The 22,291-nt window shown below is 38.7% G+C and overlaps 1 protein-coding gene across 1 annotated transcript in view; it reads right to left on the bottom strand.

The window, feature by feature from the left end:
- The window catches only part of PLXDC2 (plexin domain containing 2), a gene marked incomplete at both ends in the record, with an annotated part of 276,012 nt that overhangs the window by 131,587 nt on the left and 122,134 nt on the right, over positions 1 to 22,291 (bottom strand). The window contains one exon of the mRNA XM_082015339.1: positions 18,005 to 18,216. Coding sequence (XP_081871465.1) covers positions 18,005 to 18,216 — 212 coding nt within the window. The remainder of the gene's footprint in view (positions 1 to 18,004; positions 18,217 to 22,291) is intronic.

The raw sequence follows: 22,291 nt of genomic DNA, 5'->3' as shown, positions 1-22,291 counted from the left end.
TCCTGTCATATTTTTTCTTTAACAGAAATTGAAAGGTACTGGAAATCTCTAGGAGACAGAGGATATTATCAAACAAGAGTTCGGTTAAGAATAAGAGCCTCTGTTGAATCCAACTACATCAACATTTTGCTTTTAAATACTGGATCCAATTGGATCCAAACCACAAATGTTACTGAACAAAAAGTTTTGCTGTATATATATATATCTGTAAGGCTATAACTGAAACAAGCTAGTAACTTCAACCAGAGAAAAAGCAGCTGGCATCCAGGAATGAGCTCTGCTGTTGCACGATAGTATGCTGTAGAGAAACTCTTAGTTTCTCTGTAGTTGAGAGAGAAAAACATTCACAAAGCAAATCATTGTAGATCAGCCAGACAGATGGCAGATGTAGCAGATTACATTTTGGTAGCTTATGTTTTGGTTGCCTTCTCCCAGTCCTGGGAGACTGTGCCACGACGGCTTAAAACTAACTAACTAACTAAATCATTCACGGTTCCTTATCTTCAAATATTTGTGATTAAGCAACATGAGTTACTGCCAGCTGCAACAGAAGACAATTAGACTGCAAGTAATTTGGTAACTGTTGTCCTTTCAAATATTGTATTTATTGAAATGGCATTTTCAGAACTTCCACTGAGACAACACCACGACGAACAAACTCTGAAGCCATCAACAGTATTGAATTAGACTTTCTAGATGCCTAATTTTATCACTGTAAAAGGAAGCTCTGGTATCTGATTTTTAATAAAACACATTAACAAATTGCCTAAATATTGCTAAAAACCACAGACTAGGCATATTTTTAAAATAACCAAAAGTGCTGCTGGTATTTGGCCCAAAAATTAGTGCTGAGGAAATTCATCACCAAATACTAAGTTCAGAAAGTCATCTTTAACTCTGAATATAATACAAGCGTTTATAGGTGAATAGCCTATGAAATTAATCAGACAATTATGCTTTCTAAACGCTGTATTTGTAGAATAAAATGGAAACACTGGAAGGAGAAAACAGGCAATTACGTATTTAAAAATAGACTACTTTTCAGGGAGAAAGCAAAGATAATAATAAAGTACTTGGGAAATTTAGAGGAAGGAAACGAGCCAGCAATTAAAGGAATTTCCCTAATGAAGAAAAACAGCTCTGGGAATTTATTTTGCAGAAGAAAAAAAGAACACCCTTTCTATTAAAATAAGCCAGCAACAAGACGGCCCTGCACACATGGAACAAAACCAGCTCCTTCAAAATTATTTTCACTCTTACCCAATCTCACTTAATGCTTGTTACCCTCTTACTGTACCTCTGCCTACCCCGCCAGTAAAATACAGCTAAAATTGATTTCTGAATTGTTTCAGATCTTTGTTCGAAAATTGTTCTTAGATTTCTGAACATTATTAGTACCCACCAGCTAAAAACAGCACAGGAGCGGAGAACAGAAACGACAGCTCCTGTAGGACTTGAGCTAGGCTCTGCAGCCCAGGGAAACCTCTTCCAGCCAGCACGTGTTCGGGCACGGAGAAGGGCTGGGAGAGATGCACGGTCGCGCTCGGCGGTACCAGGGCAGAGGAAGCACGTGCATACGGTGTTGCAATTGGATTTCCTCGCTTATTTACCTTTTCTTCAGGCAGGCACTGAACGGGTGGCAAGTATAGATGGAGAATATCCCCAGTCTAACAGCCGTTAGCAGAGGAGATGAGAGAGTATGAGAAAAGATCATCTATCCTGAGATGGTGTCCTAACGGGAAGATTAAGGCCAGAGAAAATGGGGAGAGAGGCACTTCACATGCTGCTGCTGAGTAACTGCATTTTAATACAGCGCGCTGTAATTATAATCGTAACATAGCAAAGTTATGATGCAATTTTACAGTTTTATAGGATCCGATAACCGCAGAACCCTGAGGAATGCTTAATTTGAACTGGCCTCTCAAAACGTGAAAGCTCCAATTTTAGTAGATAAGCTACACGCGAACTACCACATGAAAGTCTTGCGGAGGATATATATAGTGGCTGCTACTTAGGAAGCTCAATTGTTACGAGTGGTTCTCTGATGTTCATAAGTACCTATTTCATTTCATAAGCGCTTTGTATGAAGGATAAACTCTCTGCCGTTCAATTTCTTAACAAAAGCATTTGTTCTGTATGAATCGCTACTGGGGAAACATACAATTTACAAAACTGCCGTGCTGCTTTCACAATAACAAAGCTACAACCTGTTCTTTTGGTTTGGGTTTGGGTTTTTTTTTTTAAATACCTGATGTGAGAACAACTTAGGAAATTATATATATGTATGTATATGGACATAGCATACATATTCCCCATCAACAGTCAGCAGAAACCTGAAGACAGCCTTCAAACATCACTGTTGATTATACAAGCCTTAGCAAAATCCATTTTTGACAGCTAATATTGTGTCTAATGAATGAGGGGAACCCAATCTTAACAAAGGAGGAAATCTTTTGTCTGCATGCACTGGGATTAAGAACTTCATCTCACACTATATTCTCCAAGAAGAGGCTACACGAGTGCTCTGCGGAGTCCTGACAGCCTGTGGTGTGTGTGCAGGAGTCCTCAAACTCAGTCTTTCACCAGGGCCAGTACGGAAGTCACGTTGCCCAGAATCTCACAGATTTACATCTGGAGATTGTTATTGTAAACACGAAATGATGTCATCAGCTGGGATGAAACCAAAGCATTTAATTTAGCTCGCAGCTCTCGCCCCTGTGTACACACAAGGCTTTACACAGCTCTACAACATCTTAAACTCCCGGGTTTTCAAACCACACTTCTCCGAGCGCCTGACAGCACCTATAATGGAGAGTCACACACACTGACAGACAGTCTGGCAGAGAAGGATGCCATAAACCTGTTATTAATCCAAAAAGCCGTTTAGTCTTTCCGGCTTTGTGAAAAGTCAACGTCGAGCCACTGCCTTTTTCATGATATTCAGCCGCTTTCGAAAGGAAGCTTCCCTCTTGGGGACTGCTATAAAACTGTCAGCCTATTTAGGGGTCATTACAGCAGTCTTATAAAGCCCCTTGGACTGTCTTGTCATAAAAGACAAGCTTCTAAAGAGCAAAAGCCTCTGCAATGCCTTACTTAAGAGAGAAGAAAAGACAAATCACCAAGTCACTCAAAACCCAGTTACAGTAGGGAAATATTTATTATGCAGTTTTGTTCCTGATTTGCTGGAGCAGGAGTTTGAGAAACGACATTCTCAAAATAAGCCTTTATTAACTGCTCTGTAGCATCCTCTTCACTAAAACAAAATAATAGGAACCATTGCAATAAAATGACCAGGAAAACACCCAGCAGCAATTTGATTTTGGTGTAATTATGAAACATGTTATAGAGTTTATTTTCTCAGTTATGACCCCATGTCTGTTACCAGCCCCATTCTTAGGGGATAATGCCATAAATAATGACATATTTGTCAAGTTAGCTTTTAAAGATTTACTATTTTAGCCCTTTAAAGATCCACTTCTTGTGTGGAATATAACCAACAAGGTATTTCTGAGTGTATATACTTTTACATACTTACAGCCACCCCACCCCTCCACCACCACCCAAATATACATAATAAATTCAGTTTAATATTATTCCTTTTTTTTTTTTTTTTTAATCCAGGTATTAGGGCAACTTTAAAGTCTTTGTAGCCTATTTCTTCCTCTTGTGCATATTCAGAAGCTGGGATGGGTTATTTGTTTCCCATTCTTTGTTCCTTCTCTATTGGAAGAGACAGGAAGAAAACAGAGCAACCAAGCAGCCCAAAGACCTCCCATGAGGAGAGAAGATGGCAAATCTAAATCAGGGTGAGAAGTGTTACAGATCTGGAGGATTAAATTAATATTATCAGGTATAGTTTCTAGTTGGTCAGGGCTTTATGTAGGACAGCGCAGGAAGCTGCCTCCACACTCACTGGTACGTGCCGTAGTTCCTCAGCAGTTAATAACTGTGTCTCAGGGATCCGTCTCACAACTGGAATCATGGAGCAATCACTGGTAAGAACACGATACTAAGTTGATACAGGCAGGAACATGAGTTTATTAACGTGGTAGCTTTTTACCTGTAGGGATAAAGCCCAATTTGAAGCTTTCAAAGGCGTCCTGTGTTCACCTCATTCAGCACCAGCCTTTGCCGAAGCCGTGCCGTTCAGCGTACGGCCGGGCAGCAGCGTGCTCATCACAGGGCCTGGGCACTGAAGGACAAACTGCGCCAGCGTGGCTTCTCTGGAGAACACTTGGTGCGTTAAACCGACCGCAACCAAAACTGGTAGTCCATCTAACCAGAGCACCTTCTAGTTTAGCTCTGACATACGACACGCTTGAATCTTTTGTTATTAAAACACAGGACTGGTTGAAATCCATAATCAATTTGCAAAATTTTAAAATTACCGTTCATGTCTGAGAGGGATAAGATAGCAATGATTGAAGTGGTTAAGCTGTAGCCCCGATTTCTACTGCTCTTTGAAAAGCTTGCTCTTTGCTTTGGAAAAAGTATGCATTTTGCTTTGTTCACATGTGCTTTTCTATATACATATTTAACAGCAGTTCAGACAGGATATTCTATACAATAATATTGAAAAGAATGCTATGTCCAATTTTAACAAACTGTTCTTATCATCCACATTTCTTAAGGACTTGTCACAGAAATGCTTGTTTACCTGATCTGGCATTCACACTCAAAAAAATAAATCAATCCCTTGAGAGGTCTCTAATGTAAGTGCCACAACTGTAAGACATTATATTTAACAGAGATGCTCGATAAGGTACATGTTGACTAGACAGGTGCTTTCAAGTCACTCCTTTTGCATAACAACAGGATCCAAACAAGCTTTCTACAGGATCTGCACTGCTGCTCTTTTCAGGGGGGATACTCTGAGCACTTTGCAATTACTCAGACAAGATCAAGATGCTAAATAATATCCTTCCTCTACTGTCTCTGAAAAGACTACTGCCTTCGAGTTAACCCAGTGTCCAGTTGATCCAATATTCTCAAATATTTCAAAATTATACTAACACATGATTTCTTTTTTGATAGATGTTATTGTTTCTTGTGTATCATTTCCACCTCTGTGTTGCTCTTTAAGAGTAGAGTGAGGCAAAGTGGAAAAGTTTTATAAGCTTTTATTTCCATTTTTGGCTTTCAGCTAAATACAGGACACTAGAAGATAAAACACAAGGTGCAAGAGATTCAATTTTTACTTGAAGGGTGTCTTTTCACAATTTCAAGCAAAAAAAATGATGGCAAATATGTATATCCCCTCACAACCACTGATAAACAGAGAAAGATAAAGACATGAGATTTTACTTGCATTCAAAATCAATCTTTTATTTTTTGTGGGGTTGGAAGGAGTGAGGGAGAATTGTCACATTTTGACTCTAAACAGAAATGGGCCATTTTTATTTTGTTTTCCTTTATATGATTTGTTGTTGGCATATCTTTGAAAAAAAAAATAATCTTGTCCTTTTCACTTCAGATTTAGATGAACAAATAGGTAGCTCAGCAGGGTGGTACTCAGTTTGCAGGTTAGACACTTCAGTGCAACTGTCTGCATAAGAACTAGGTTTCTAAGCTCTCACTATCAGAACCACAGACCTGATAAATGCTGTCAATGAAGGTCTGTCAGCTCAGCAAGCTTTCAGGTCCACTTCAGAGAAAACTGAATACCCACCTTGACTGCCTACCTGTACTGACCATGGATGAGATACAGCTGCCTAAGCACAGGAGGAACCCAGGGCCGTTTGAGACTTGCCGATATGATCCAGGACCTACAGCAGACCCCTGTCCTACAGGAGGAGCAACAGACTGTTCAGTATAACCACAGTGCCTAAATGACACCAGACACCCATAGGTAGGCAACTGAATTTCACCTTAAATTTCACTAGGATAGTTTACTTCACATGCAAGAACTTGCACGCACTTCATCTACTTAGGTATCCAAACTGGAGAGCTGAATTTCACCTTCAAGTTCAACAACTAAAAAAGAAAACTCCTTCTACAGACTCCAGCCTTTCATAAATATCACAGTAGACTAATATTTTATATGAATTCATATATATTACTAGAGCTGTATACAGACGTGCACCACGCTTAATTGAATGTTTATGTAAGAAAAAAACTTATGTACTGTATTTAAGAAATTACTTTGATTTCCAAGGTGAGGGAGTAATATGCCTAACGTACTGAAGATAATACTAATACAAGGAAGTCAACATGTATACAGTTAATGACTAAATGATAGCATCAAATGTTCTCTTTCCATTTTTATTGGGAAAAAAACAACTTAAACCCTTTTCTCACATTAATTTACCTGTAGTCCAGCTGTATAGCACATGAATTACTTTTTCAGCAGAATGAAAATTCTCAGAAACAAGTTGCTATTTCATTCAACTGCATAGTCATCAGTTGTACAACTGTAAGGGTTGGGGTTTTGTTTTCTAAACAAATAGGGACATTCGGGGCACTTGCTTATAACTATGGAAGGAAGATGTTGCAAACATCCTCACCAAACTTGCTATAAACCACTGTGCCAGCCAGTCAGTTGTACCCCCCAAATGAGCACCCACCAGGCTGCTGATGTGTGGAAGCCACATTGTTGGCCCACTCCTGGACATGGCTAAACTCAGCAGTAGCACTTTGGAGCCAGATTATGCCTGTTCTAGTACTGGAAGGCACTTTTCCTCACATACACCAGAAAAGGCATCCACACTTGGCCTGAAGCAGGAAGAACCCAAGAAAGCTGCTTGTTTTGCTGACAGTGCTGGAGCAAAAGGGGAACACCTCCGAGAGATCATGGCATTTTATTCCTCACAGCATTTTCACAGAATCACAGAATCACTAGGTTGGAAAGGACCTTCAAGATCATCAAGTCCAACCATTAATCCAGCGCCACCATGTTCCCTAAACCATGTCCTGAAGCGCCACATCCACACGTTTTTTAAACACTTCCAGAGATGGCGACTCCACCACCTCTCTGGGCAGCCTGTTCCAATGCCTGACCACCCTCCCAGTGAAGAAATTTTTCCTAATATCCAATCTAAACCTCCCCTGGCGCAACTTGAGGCCATTTCCTCTTGTCCTATCACTAGTTACTTGGGAGAAGAGACCAACACCCTCGTCGCCACAACCCCCTTTCAGGTAGTTGTAGAGTAGTTTCCTGCTCCACCTGTATGAGATCAGACAGATAGCATTTCCATCTGCAGTTTCTCCCCCTTCTTACTTCTTTTGTTGCTAAGGCTACAGAAAGAATACTCCAAGAGAGTGATGCTTTCATTTATTTAAAAGTTTTAATAGGAACCCTGGAAAAGTCACGCAGCTTGATACAAATGCATGAAGCAAACCACCAGCAATCCTGTCACATCTCTTTACTTCTCTTAAATGTTATGCCCCTAAAAAGTCTGGTGCATACGTGAAAGTTTGCTCTTCTTTTTGCCTTTCTCCCCATTATTCACCCTGCAATTTGTTGCAGACTCTCCCAAATCTCCATTGCCAAATTTGTGTTTTAGAAATAAATATACTGTTTTCTTACTTATGGTCTGTGAAAAGCTAAACGTGCTACACATGAATGCATACCAGTGTTTCAGAAGAAAACAAAAGCAAAAATTATTTTCATTACGTACTAATTCCTGTTTTGTGTATGAAATAAACAGCTATTAAAACTGTTTTCGTCAGAGGCTGATAGCATTTAGATGGCATTTTCGGAAGGACAAATGCACATTTTAGAAATGGAACTTTCTTAACTCTGATCCCCTTCTTGATAAGAATTTTGAGCTTTGGTCCCATTTATTATTCTCTTTGAAAAGTCACACACTCACACAATCACAGCAAAGACAGATCATTGACTTCCTGATAGAGGCTGAAAGCTCTCAAGTTACAATGACTAAATTTACACACAGTCAAAGGAAGCGTCTGACCAAATCTGAAATGATGTACCCATCTGCTTACATACCAAGTTGTTACTGTTTTGGGATAACAGATAATTGACTCTCCCATATTACAAAAACATGAAAGATTTTGAGAGCGGCACAGAGTAATCCATCAATGTCAGCAGGATTCCTACAGCTTTGAAAATCTATCCCTAAGGACTGGTGTTATGCAAACTGGAATTATGTGGCTTAGCGTAACAACTTTTTACTTACTTACCCCAATTCCTCTGCACTAACAACTCAGTAATGTATCCACCCTCACTCCCTGCTCCAAACCAGGTACGCACAATTTTCTGGGTGTTGTTAAAGTAGCTAGGGCTGTTTGTTTTGCATGGGTTGAAATGAGCATCATCCTCTGCTTTTTGCATGGCTGGATCGATACAAGTCTCCCTCATGAGGGCACTCCAGGGTTAACACAGTAAAGAGGATCAAAAAGAAAGTGGCTGGAAAGGAGAGACCTTCCCAGTCTTCACATCCACACTAATATTCAGCTTTCACCAGCTGAATCTATTTTCAGTCATCTTCTGCAAGCAAGGGCTGAGGCATGTATGACCGAAATAATTAATTCAGAAAGAAAGTACAAGGTCTGTTGTTAATACCGCTCATAGCTCTTTCCAGCCATGAGTTTTGCGATTCTGGAATAATTGCAATGTGCTTTAGGAACTTGGAGATGAAGAGGGGTATGGAAATGTAAAATACTATAATCAAGAAAATTCGAAGGCAGATTCCATTAAATTCTGAATCCCCTGTCTCCTTCCTTTCTATAACAATTCATTATTCAGCATGTTTAATTAAATGTCTTGTGTGCCATCATAGCTAAGCATGTGGAAATGAACGCAGGATTACCATGGATAACTGTGAATTCCCTTACTTAGGAGTGGGAAAACTGGTTTTTAATTTCTTCACCCCCGGCCAAGTTTAAAAGACATAGAGAATGAATCTCACCTCCAGACTTCACCTTTTTCTTTTTCAGCTATACCTGAGTTATTAGCAGAACCATCACCCCTTGAGTTTAGATGCAGAGTAATGGAAAAGTTGACAGGTTCATTGCTGTAAGACTTCTTGAAGAGCTCGTAATGAATTCAGTCCAGCTGAAGACTGTAGCAAGACACAGTGCAAGTGTCACGATTACCTTGATTTAACTAAGCAATTAATAAATTCAATACAAAAAGATATATGAGACTTTTGTCGAGTTTACCATTTTGCAGCTGAAAGCCTGAAAGAAGACAAGACAGTGGTACATCAGTCTGCTGTCCAGCTAGAAAGTGTGACATCCCTGGTGAAAAACTCAGCTGGACAAGTGGGAAAAAAAGTGAGTAAACTAATGATTGTCCCAGATTCTAATTCTGGTTGCAGGTGACATACGGTTTGGTGTGGTTTAGTAAGAGTAGAGGACTACAATGTTTCACGTGTGACCTGTACAGCTTCCAGATCAATTCACTTTCTGGCTCTTCTTTATAGCTATTAAAAATAATCAGTTAAATACTGGATTTAGCAATAATTTACAGAAATTTTAATTTGACTTAGGGTTTCATCTGAAGCAGCTAGTTTTCTGAGAAAGTTCAAATACTTTCCCTAACATCACATGAAGAAATACGGAGTTTGAAAAAAGGAGACTTTATTTTTCTGAAAATAAATTACCTTCTCCATCTCCAAAGTACCAAGGTAATTTTCAAAAAAAACCTCTTGAAAAGTGTGAATAAAAACATTTTAAAATAGCAATAACTTTTTCAGGAAAGAGTGTAATAAAAGTTGTTCAGAAACACTGCAAGAAAATCCTATACATCTTAGCCTTCAATTACTGTATCATTTACCGGCAAATTTTCTCTCTCTTGCAACAAAAATATCCCATCTAAATATTCTGCTACATAGAAAAGCAAAAGATATATCCATGGTGGTTTCAGTGCAACTCCAGCATATCCTGACTGTTCCTCCAGTACATCCTAATTCTCTGTTATAACTTTCAAGCTTACAAATATGAAAATAACAATATGACATTTAACTTTAGTGAGTGGGTACCAATAAGAGCACAAGAACAGCCGTATTCTCTTAGGCCAAACATCCTTTTAGTCTGGTCCCCAGAACTGACTGGGAACAATGCCTAAGAAGAGTAAAGGACCTGGGGCAAACAGTGGTAATTCCCCATCTTTCTTCAGTTCCAGTGACCTGCTCTTCAGGAACCCCCTTTATGTTTAATAATCCTTGACAAATTTCTATTCCATGAATTTGTCTAATTTTGTAAATATTTGGCATCTGCAACATTCAGTGTCAGTGAGCTCCAGAGCTTTCACGGTTTAATGACGTGCAGTAGAGAGGAATCATATGGAATGCTTGTTTAATCCTCTAGAATGTTACGGAAATAACAGAGCCGTGAACCGCACACATCCAAACAGAGATTGCTGGCTTAAGTTACACTGGCTTAAAAATCAGCAAGACAACTTTGTTTTAAATACAGATGAACGTGAAATGGTCTAAGGCAACATTACATGGTCTGAAATGGCAGAGAACCTGATGTAATACCACATTCAACTATAAAAAAACATTTTTTTAGACACAGTAGTTTTAGTCCTGGAAATGTCAGCAAGCTTCATCTATACTAAATGACCAAAGATTATGAAAAATATTTGCAAGCCTATGGGAGGATCCCAAATTTTCCCTCCCTCTCCTGAATGAATCCTTTACATACACCAAAAATCACAACGTAGTAATTATTAACGGCAAACAAGAAACAACTGTATTTCCCTAAAATTAAAAATAAGAATGAATGCAACTTTTGTAACAATAAAGATTTTGCAAGTAGACCGCGTAAGCTGCAGCCATGTAATTAAATCCGTTAAAATGGATTTCTTCACTTACAACTTAAAATGATCTTAAAACAAAATTTGCCGTTTCCTTTATTTTAGGCAAGGGCTCAATATTATTTGAGCTCAATAATATAGTCTGTGATCTGTTCCCAAAATGAAGCAATGCTAGAAAGCAGGTGTCGAAGATAAAACTGGTTGTCCCTCTGGTTTTTTTAGGTTTTTGTCACATGACTTTTTGCAAATACAGATTTCAGAACAGAAGTACTGCTCTTTTGCTCTCTAACGAATTAGCCAACTCCAGTGACAAATGTGTGTTCTGCAAAGCTTCATCCCCCCTCAGTTACATGTCAAATGCTTTAATTTAATTAAAAATTAAAAACCTAAAATCTGGTTATACCTTTGTACTGAATATGCATTACTTTGATACTTTATAATCCACATCAAAATGTGACTATGCATTAAAAAAAGAATTCTGTCATGATGCAGAGATCAATAGCATCCCTGATTTTATTACACTGAATGAGTATATCAAAATGTTGTCCATGGAATTCACTTGTATTGCTGAGGATCACTGAAAGGGAAAGAAAGATACAAAGACTATTTAAGCAAAATATTTGAACTATAAATTCAAAAGCTAAACAAGCCAACAACTCTGCACAGATAATTAAATGCTCTAAGAGATGGCAAGTCAGAAAACAGATTTTAGAAGTAAAGCATGTCACTCTCATAGCTTGGGATGAATAAAGAGAACAGAAATACTCATTAAACTTATATGATAATAAGGATTTTTCTCTCAAATGCACAATATTCTTCTCAGTAACTTGCAGGGACCGTGGTTTCAGAATACAGTGTGAGTAACACTGCTCTTTATTTCTAAGTCCTTCAGATGCAATTGGCATTAAAGCATCGGGATGAGGAGGAGGTGGGGGGAAGAATAAAAGGAACAGAACAGAGGCAGGCTTGGCCAAACCAACAGCTCACTATGTGACTATGATATTGTTTAGTTTTGAGGCTTCAATTATGCACAGACAAGTTTTTCCACTTTTAATACAGTGCATCAGAGCAGTAATCACACAACTGCCTTATCATTTGTCCAGCTGAGTGAAATTTAATCTTAACGGTTATTTTTTTTTAACTTTCTCAGACTAGCAGTAAGAACACAGCAGTGGGCATGCTGACACTGCTGTCAGTAGCTGAGAGCAATTGCTCTCAAATCCCAAGGGCTGTAAAACTCAGTCCCTTCTGTTGTTTTTGCTAGTCACAACCAGACATCTTCACTTCCATGAGTGACTGGGACCGATAAGGCAGAAGCCTTCTTCTGAGCAGCAGCTCTGGGAGAAAATGCAAAATTCAGCAAAAGATTGTCAGTAGGAAATCCACTGGTGGTGGTCTGATAGAGGCAAGATGCTATCTGGGTCTAAACTACAGGAATTGCTAAAATTTACATTGCAAACATCTAGAGAAACTAAAGAAAGGAGAGAAAAAGAAGAGTGTTTTCAGTTAGCAACAACTCCATTTTGGTTAAAAGCAATACACAGCAGGAGATATCAGTGAGATCCACAGGAATAAATGAATCACTTCACTACCTAAGAAATACATTTGTTTTGCACTGAAATAGCCACAATTTTCTATGCTCACAAGCACTATTTTAGGAGGAGTGGAGAAAGTAAGATACAGTCAAATCAAACTCGACTTAGCATGCTCAGCATGCTGTTCCTTACTTGGAACTGAATCTTTTCCTGTCATACAGTTGCAATAATTCATTCTGTTCTAAGACTTTATATGAAAAATTATGTTTTTCTCACTCTTTTCATGGTGCAAAGCAATAAAACCTTACTGTTAGCATGGCTGCACTCAGCTCAAGCCTGACTATGATTTAATCCATTATTTTATTGCTGGATTTCCTTTTGATATTTGAAGTTTGCAACTCTTGTTTTGATGTAGCATCTCTATGCAGTGGCAACAAATTAAAAAGTAATTCACCCGTCCCAAAGTTTTTTTGCAATGTTTGTCATCTTCTGCTAATGCCAATGCAAGCTATATATTAGACACTGCTCCATGTCAATTCCTCTTTACTTTTAGCACTGTACTGTTCACTGGGGGTTAAGCAACCCCAAGGATCAGGGACAGAGAATGGTGAAGCAAAGGACCAAGCAAGTTGCCTAGAAATCTCCTATAAAGCCTGCAGCTGGAGATCTTTACAAAACATCTGGGACAAAGAGACAAAAATTGTAAATACAAAAGGTGAATCACCTCTGTAAAGAGCTCTACATAGCCATAATCACAGGATATCACTTGAAAAATTATCTGTGTAATGCACAATTATATATTAATGCATTATTAAGCCTTTTCCAGGCCTCAGTGGCCATGCCTACATTAGCGAGCGCTGTGGCAAAACAGGAATGCGTTTCTGGATACCTTAGTGGTAGATACTGGGGACTCAACATCCATATTAGATGTGTTTCAGGGATCAGTTGCTTTTCCAGTAAATGCAAAAGAGCAACAGGCAACAAGAACCTCCACTGCCCACCTTAATTATCTTTATCGCTACAGTGCTTTAGAGATCAACAGAAGGGTCAGTCGTACCATAATCATGAATCTCAGTTTATTTTAATAATATTAATACACATAAAGTCATTTACTTAATAACAGTGAGTGAGTTATTATAGAGTATACATTTCTTTCTCTGAGAGTATGTGAAGAAAGGTAGTACATTTATCCTATTTTTCTCCTTGCTTGAAAGAAGACATGCCAAACTAGGATGTATTCATTAAGATGTATTTTCACGCTCATTGCTTTTCCAAGGGCTTACAGTGTTTGCAGCAGCAAATTTCACCCTACACATTGCACTTCTTAGGCTCTACTTATTCTAAATAGAAGGCACTTCTGAATGTCCCAAGCACAATAAACAAAAGCAAAAACCCAAAAATGAACTCTGACCCCTAAGCCTGGAATGAAGAGTCCCAAGGAAGATGGGGCAGGGGTCGGGGGGAAAGGAAAGCTAGACTTGAAATGATAAGATTGTGAAATTCCAGAAATTTAAGAAAGAAACACTCTAGAAAGAAGAACTCTTGATAGAAATGGCGCTTCATTTTTGAATGCCCCACCTGCTGTCTCAAATATCATTTTTGAATGCCCCACAATAATCCCTGTCTTTGAGGTCCCTGTAACTATAGCGCAGTATGCATTCTCCCTCTCACTGGCACCATGGAGGCCGCCTTTGCACTGGCCAGTCCTGAGCACTGGTTAGTTAATGCATATGGAATGCAATTTTGATGCTTCCAAACTCCCAAAACACTTCTCTAGCTTAGTGGGAAGCACTTCAGCTTCTGACAGCCCCGAAGTTATTCCAGGTAGAAGACTTTAATGTTTGGTTTTGTGACTCTTGAGAAGAAAAACTTCAAATTACTTTGAGTTCTCCTTAAGCACTATGAACTAACCATCTTTTAGAACAGGAAACTCCTCTGCAGGAAGGCAAAAGGTTAAATCCTTAATTACCAAATGGAAAGTGGAACTACAGAGAAAACCATAAAAAGAACATAAAAAGATAGACCATACTAATAATATGTCTTTTAAAAAGTTAAAAAAGAAAAATTGTCACTTGAAGTTTCTCCAAGATATGCCTTAGCCATGGATGCTCCTATCTTCAAAGGGAGACTCTTTCATGCTTTCATTTGCCATGAAGCAAAGCAGAAAATTCAGTTGCACTGCATCACTATTCTTTTTGGGGTTGACCTTGCAGCTAACTTGGACTGCTGATAACCTATTTCTCCACCTGTCCCAAGGCCATCTGCTTTGGGGAGATCTCTAGTACCGTAAATTTGTGACCATCTGTATAAGAAGGGATCTCACCCTTTTTACACCTGTCCCTCTTCAGAGCTTCCTCACTCTCTCTGGCCATGTTCTGTAGTGGAAGTGAAGCCTTAATAAACTTGGTTTGGCCCCAGGCACTTACGTGTTCTCCCTCCTCTGTATTTATACTGTTTTATAAATTGCTTATGATAAGCATTTGTTACACACTGATATTACCCTATAATCTCCAGCTAGCTATCAGCTCTCCAGAAAGACCACAAATGCTGCATGCATAGAAAATCTGGCTTGCAGCAGAAACCTCTTCTCCCTGTCCTTTGCCTTTCACTTGGCATCTCTGGTTTTGCGGGTTTGTGCTGCCACAACACTGCACCTATGGACCACAAAATTCCTATTCTGCAGCAATGCAATGGGACTTGGAGGTCTTGTCTTCATCCCAAGGCCCTGCTCATTTCTGAAGATCCTGTACATCAAATTGCTATAGCCATTGCTTCCGCTAGTTTCTGTAATGCAGTTCAATTTCCAGAGTCCAGTTCAAGAGAACATCTTTATTCAAAAAATGACTTGAACATGTCCATCATTTTGCATGAGTTCTGTCCTGAATCACAGTGCCAAAGAAATGGATGTGGCAAAACAGAGCTGTGAAGAGAGACAGCAAATGTCTTGGAGTCTCTAGTGGCTGCATTGCTCCAGCTCTAGGACCGGAGAGACAGCACCTCTAAAGAGAATCTGGCCATTATCATCTTTCCTACATATAGGAGTGGACTCACCCTGGCTACTGCAAAGATGTGATAAACCAGTTTACAATGTACCTCCTACTGAAGGCCTGAACTTCTTGTTCCACGCAAGTTGATCTTAAAACATCCCATGGATTAGGGCTGATGGGAAACCCAGGATAGTGCTGCTGTAAAGTTACAGCACAACTCAAAATAACTCCAATGGAAAAACATGAATAAAAAGTCCCGTTACCTTAATATTATCAAGAAAAGCCAGTGGAACTAAGCTATGCTCCACACAGGTTGATTTTATTATTTTGCACATTATGACTGTATAGATTTGATAACACAGGAAACAGTTATTTTTAAACAGTATGCAGAGATTTCTGCATGCTGCCTTCCCTTTTGTCCTTAGTTGGTTTTTTGGTTTGGTTGGTTGGTTGTGGGTTTTGGTTTTATTTTTTTTGGCGAGGGGGTGCGGGGGGGGGGAGGTTGTGTGCTTGTTTTGGTTTGTCTTTTTAAAGCTGGATAGAAAGTAAACTCATCATTATAAAGAAGAGCAGAAAACAATACCAAGTGAAAATTAGAGATATGTTCATCACTGTTAGCCTTCCAGTAAAAGAAGTCTTCCACATTTGCGTGGCAAGCCCAAGCAAGTACTTTAGAGAGAAACAGTATCTGTGATGAAGGGATGTTGCAATTCTGTAGTGTCATTAAATATGAGTGGCAGGTAGTACTCATTCTTCACTTTTTCTTCAGCAAGAACTGCAACACACACAGAAGGAGGGTTTCAAAAATCAATATACTCTCCAGCACTACCAATAATCTCCCAAGCTGCAGAAAACTTTGTGACATACGGTTTCCTCCCCTGTGAATATCTGTTGTACTCTTTACTTCCCCTACAAAGCTGGGCATCAAGGGTTTTTGTAAAAAGCCTGTGTGTTGCAGTAGAGATTTACAATGGAATCCGATAATGTGTAAAAGCACAACTCGGTTATTGTGCTGTGAAGACTTTAGAAAAAGAGGGCTGTGACAGAACACAAAACCTGAATTCAGTAAACTCAGTAAGGGTGATGTACTTTTTAGGTTAAGACACTATAATGCCATTAACCTGCCAGTAAGGACGGCCCTGGAAAAAATACCATTCTACACACATCCATTTGCAAGCATTCATTTTTTCCCTTAATGTTGCCACAGATGAGTGGTAGAGGGGAGCTCTGACTCATTTTGCTTCATAAGAGCTTGGAACTCAGCGGAATGGAGACATGGCACGGGGATTTACTGGTAAGCCGTGGAAAGATCAGCTACATGAACTTTCCTGTATTTGAGACATCTTCCACTTCACCTGCTAAAATAATTGGAAGGATCTATCTGTGTCATGCCTGAGTGAACTGCTACAAGTATGGCCAGATGGGGATTACAGGGGGCAAAACCAAATCACAAAATCAACATGCAATTCAAAAATATAATTTACCAACTACTGACTTCCATGTTTATGCAAAAGGAAGCATAATTAGTACTGTGTAAACTGGGAAACTTAAAAAACAAACACAAAACATACACCTCAGAAAGCATTATTTTTTCACTAATGCTGTAGAAACACCATTGTCTCTACAGATGGGTTTTATATCGCTTTGCTTTTGCTTTGCTTTTGTTATTGTGTAAGATAACAACCCAAAAATCTGAAAGCTGTTTTGTTTGTCAGAGTGAGCTCCTCAGAACTGAAAAATAAATAGCACTGTTGCTTTGGAAGTAGAATATAAAGACTGAAAATGTTAAGTGTAACTTATTCAAAGCTGTATTTTATTGAAAAATAGTGTGTAGTTTTTATTAATAAGAAAACCCCAAACCTACTACTTAAAAAAAGCAGTAAAAATACAATAATTGTAATATTAACACTTGCTATCTGTGTATAAAGACAGAATCAATTCAGCCAGTGTGTTTATGTAGAACCACTAAGGTAAAATAGCAGAATCCCCATATATCATCATATGTAGAGACATTTTGCAGCAATCAATCACAACATAACATTATGATCAACTTCTGCTCTCCCTACGCAACTCAAAACTGAGAGCAGCTTCAAAGACAGAACCGGTGCTCACTTGGATTTACATTATGTCCATATGAGGGCAATCTGGCAGTTAAAGTTTTTAAAAAAAGCAGTCAGAGGTTGAATGAAACCACAAAACAGAGGGAGAATTTCCCCTTCATTTAGATGGATTTGATCCATGTTACTCTTCTTTGGAAGATCAACAATCAAATAGTATGGGCAAATTCTTTTAATGACCAACCTGGAATTTTTTCAAATTTCTTATTTCTCTAGGGCTTTTTCCCCCTTCATGTCTGGATATCACTCCCTATAAAGACCAGGCAAATTCTCACAAATGAAGGCATTTAGCCAAACTTTTAAGAAATAATTAAATTTTCTTTTATTTTTTTAATACTACTTCATTTTCCAGTTTTCCAGCAAGAACTGATACAACATAGGACTGCCCATAACTGTTTTCCCAGCAGAGACACAGACATCCTCAAGAGAATATCTTCAAAATTTACACAGGACAGGCTCGAGCCCCAGGACAGGAGAAAAAGCTGGCTTCCATGTGCTGACAGAGTACCAAATACAAAGACCATGAGATTCTCTTCCCCTATCAATGTTTGAGCACACTGAAGGAAACGTCTTCATTTTTTACTTACCCCAAATCAAATATAACAAATTGAATTAAAAAAAAAAAAAGAGGGAATGAATTTCTACCTCAATCTGGGTGGTGTTGTCGTGTCCCCCTTCAAGCAGCAGGTCTGTGAACCCCCCTGGCTCAGAAGAATCCTGCCCCATGCTAGCTCTGTTGGTGTCAACTGATTTGAGAGACTCTGAGTGCCTTCTCCACCTGTGGCTGTTTACGTGTGAATCCACTCGCACATTTTCCTCCACTCGAGGGAAGCTCTGAACAACTTCATAAAACACATCTGTTTGACAAAAAAAACAACAAGTGAGTAAAACTTTGGTTTACTAATCATAACTGAAAATCTTAGTAATCTTTTTAATAAATGTTTTGAAACTCTCTATAGCATAGACAATTATATCTCAGATAAAGCTTCTACACCAGCATTAGAGTTTAAAAGAAGAGATAGTGTATTATACTTCTAGAAAATTAAAGAATTTAGACTTAAGTTCTGTAGACTCCTTTCAACATCCCAAATGTTTTATTTTCCTGTTTGTTTTATGTCTTGGAAAAGTTTTCCGTGTAACTTTTGTAATTTCGATACTTGCCTACCCCTAGCTGTCACTTTTCAAAATAAAATAAAGCTAAGAAAAAAAATAATCGGTTAATCATCTACCAAAACAGAAGTAGAAGAGACAGAAACACTGGTGTGGACTTGGCTTTTGCTACTGATTTTATGTAGAAAGAGATTGGACGCCATGGTGAAAGGCAGACAAATAAATACTATGAGAGGAATGAAATTCCCATGAACACCTGTTCCCGTGTAAAAATAAAGCTGCCCCATTTTATAAGTGATAAATGCAAATCATATGTGAAGTCTGTAGACACCCAGTACGTCCCCTGCAAAGGGTGAGCAGTTCAGTAGTGTATTTTACATATTCTTTTTGGACTGTATTCAAGCTCAATCACAACTTTTTCATGCTAGTAAAACTATCACCAAGACAAAACCATAAATTCTTCATTAGTTTCCAATTTGCCCGATCCAAAAGCCAATCAAAGTATTTTTTGTTAATTTATTTCAGTTAACACCATCAAGAGGGGGTAGAAAAATTTTGCACACTTTGCACTAAAAATCAGATATGCTTTTCATACTGCCTTTGGGTCTAAAATGAGAAGTAGAGGGGTGCTCTGTGCTTTCCATGTGCCAGGAAGAAGGGAATCTTGTTCAAAAAACAGAACTGTGAGATTCCAAATGAAGTCTCAAGGGAAGTGCCAAAGTAAAAGAAAAATACTGAGAGAAAGGATAGACTGGTAAATAAATTATTTGTAGAAAAATTTACATTGCTTCTGTTTGGCAGAAGCCTCTGAGAAAAGGAAGCCACCACTTCGAATGTCCTTACTAAGCATCACATATGTTGTCTAGGTACAGAAGAGCTGGAAAAGTAAAAAATTTCCTTTCAAAGGTTTAAATAAGAAATAAGATTTTACTGCATCATAGCAGGAACAGGTATAGGAATCATGGATACAGGATAATGGGCCAGACATTGTTCTTGACAGACCAGAAAGAGTTACAGTACAGAAACTGTCTCTAATATGATTTAGGCTCTGTGTGATTCCATTTTTCTATCAAATTCCCCAAAATCTACTAAACTTATTTCCTAAGCTATTCGATCACTCTCAACCACACTGAAATTAACGTGAGGCGAAGATGCTTTGTCACCTAGAGAAATCAGAATTTAATAGAGATGCAAAATAAGCAATCTCGGGCCATAACTTTCCTCAGACCCCAAGTAATCAGGTTTCTTTTAGTTGACGGCTTTTTGAATCTTGTATCCTTGCATCTCGTAAAAGCTTTAGAACACCTGTCTTCAAAAAATTGCCACTGTGCTCCCTGTTTTATCAAGCAATCAGCTGCCAGATGCAGAGGGACAGCTCTGCAGATGAACTGACTTATTCCTCCTTATCAAAATCCGTTTAAAGCTGCCCTCCCAGCTTCAGCTTAGAGGCACTCACCATGGTGTTATGAGGATAAGGGCATCAAAAAGTTGACAGACATGGCAAACTTCTAAGACACAACCACAGATAGGCACTTTCTGCCTGCAATGCCTCAATGCCTGAGGCTGGATCCGTGGAGGCAATATTTGCCCTTCCGCCCCAGCAGGTCTGCAGCACTAAGACACCTCTGCACCCACTGTGAGGCATGGGGAGCATTAGGCACCTACAAAGGGGGGTCACAGTGCAACAGCTATGTGTATGCAGGAACCCCACTCCCTTCTTCCCAAGCATCTTCCCTGGCTGCCCTCGGAGGCTCAAAACCTACATGCAGAGAGGCAAAAATCATATTTACCCTCACTTTGTACTCCCACTGCAGCCTACTCTTTTTACGGTCAACAATCAACATGTTGAGGCAATCACCAAAATTAGCAAATAGAAAATGCGAAAGTTAGGGGAGGGTCTTAAATCCTATTCACCTGAGGCTGAGCCTTGCCTGGAAAGAAAAGCAATTATACTTTGTTCTTCTACATCCTGAACAGAAATGAATGGGATTTCTAAACTTGAAGGTGTCATAACATAAACTGCTTTTTAAAGTAATAATAATATAGTACTGGAGAGAAGAAGGAGATAAGCACGTTCAGGTATTTCCACTATCATGGAAATTCTACGCATTTTTCTCCATAATTTTCTTTTACAGTATAATTGCATCATAGCATCTGCAAAATTTGGTATGGGCCATTCCCCATTAGAGAAGTCTTTGATGTCCTCAGCGCACAACTTTTATCCTGTTTCAACTGTTTTAATTATGTGATTTTTCTCTTGAAACAGAAAATTTTCTAAACCATATTGTTACAGCCACTACACTAAGTATTATTTTACATGTACAAGCTACACTGACAGAAGGAAGCTTTATAATCATCTAATGGTATTCAGAATGTGTTATATCCTTCTAAGTTTAACAGTAGCAAGAATTAAAAGTATTGACTGACAGTGTTTTCAGTTTTAAACTCGTCTTTGGTGCGTTTTTTTCAGTATTATTTGTGAAAGCCTCTACCAGTGTTACCACTAAACTAGTTAATTGTCCTGGACTGGCAGGGTGGGGATACTGAAGCTACAGTGTGAGATAAAATCTGGATGTGTTTTCATGGGACAGAGAGAGAAATTTACCATAGGCTTCCTTCTTCCTTAAACCTTTTCCTTAAGCTACTGGGGATGGGAAGAGAGAGAGACAATGGGCTTGGTCAGACCAGCTCTGATCCAGCGTGGTGTCTCTGGTTTATCCCGACAAATGTCTAATGCTGAGAAGGTGACAAACAAGATTGTTTTTTTAAATGAACTGAACAGGGTGTTTGCCTTTCATGTAAATATAATGGACATCTATAAATTCCCAGATAATAGATAGATAAATTAATATTCAAGTTTTAAACGCAAGGGAGCTCATGAAGAAAAAACATTGAGACCCCTAAAATTCCAATACTTTACAAGTTAGATCTATTTCATGTTTCTGGTTGAAATCTCTGCGCAGCTAATAAATCACGTAAAAGGCATTTTAGAGGAAATGTACCAAAGTGTTATACTCCTATCTTTTAGATCTCAGAACTCGCACCTAATTAACACTGAAAGAGAACATGTCATTCAAATCAACTGGAAAGCAGCCAAATGCTGTAATTTCTGATTAATAATAAAATCATAATATTGGCATAGATGAGTAGTAACTTGTTCAACCTGTATGAACAGAGACTACAACAAGCCTTCAAATCAGTTAAAATTGCAACTACAGCTTTCAACTGATATTTTTATGTGCAAACCACAAGACTGTTATATATAGTTCTGTCACTGGCATGCAGATATCTCAGTGTGAAGTTCTGTAGAGTGATAATGTACTGTAATATTTTGGAAGCAGTGAAAATAGATTACAGGACTTTCCAATGAATACGTAATTAAGCTGGTGTTTTGGTCCGATCTCTCAGCTCTTGTCCTTGAAGTTTTCATAAAATTAGCAATGAAAATCATTATGTCTGCAGCTCCTTCTCCCCTTGGGTTAAGTTCAAATTTAAGATTTCAACTCTGCATTGAAAAAAGCTAGAAAGGGAAACAAGTGAGGGAAACAAGTCTATAAAAAGCTTTCACTGCTCTGAGATGATTGGGAGTTAATGACTGTTGGCAAGTTCAGAAACTCTTGTCGCATTTGGCCAGTTCAGCCCTTCATAGTGAACGTGACTGATTGGAATTACCACCAAAAGCTTTCAGGGAATAGGGGCATCATTCACATAAGCTGGAAGGACCTATGCAGAATATTTAGAGAGGAAACTGGGGAAGGAGAATAGATTAAAATTACATACAGACTCTTGCTCATGTCTAAGACAGGTGCTTCAAATTTTCAT

Source organism: Phaethon aethereus (assembly GCF_964289735.1).
Source record: "Phaethon aethereus genome assembly, chromosome: 2".
Classification (NCBI taxonomy): domain Eukaryota; kingdom Metazoa; phylum Chordata; class Aves; order Phaethontiformes; family Phaethontidae; genus Phaethon; species Phaethon aethereus.
Note: the sequence above shows the minus strand (reverse complement) of the source record. Positions and strands in the feature narration are given on the sequence as shown.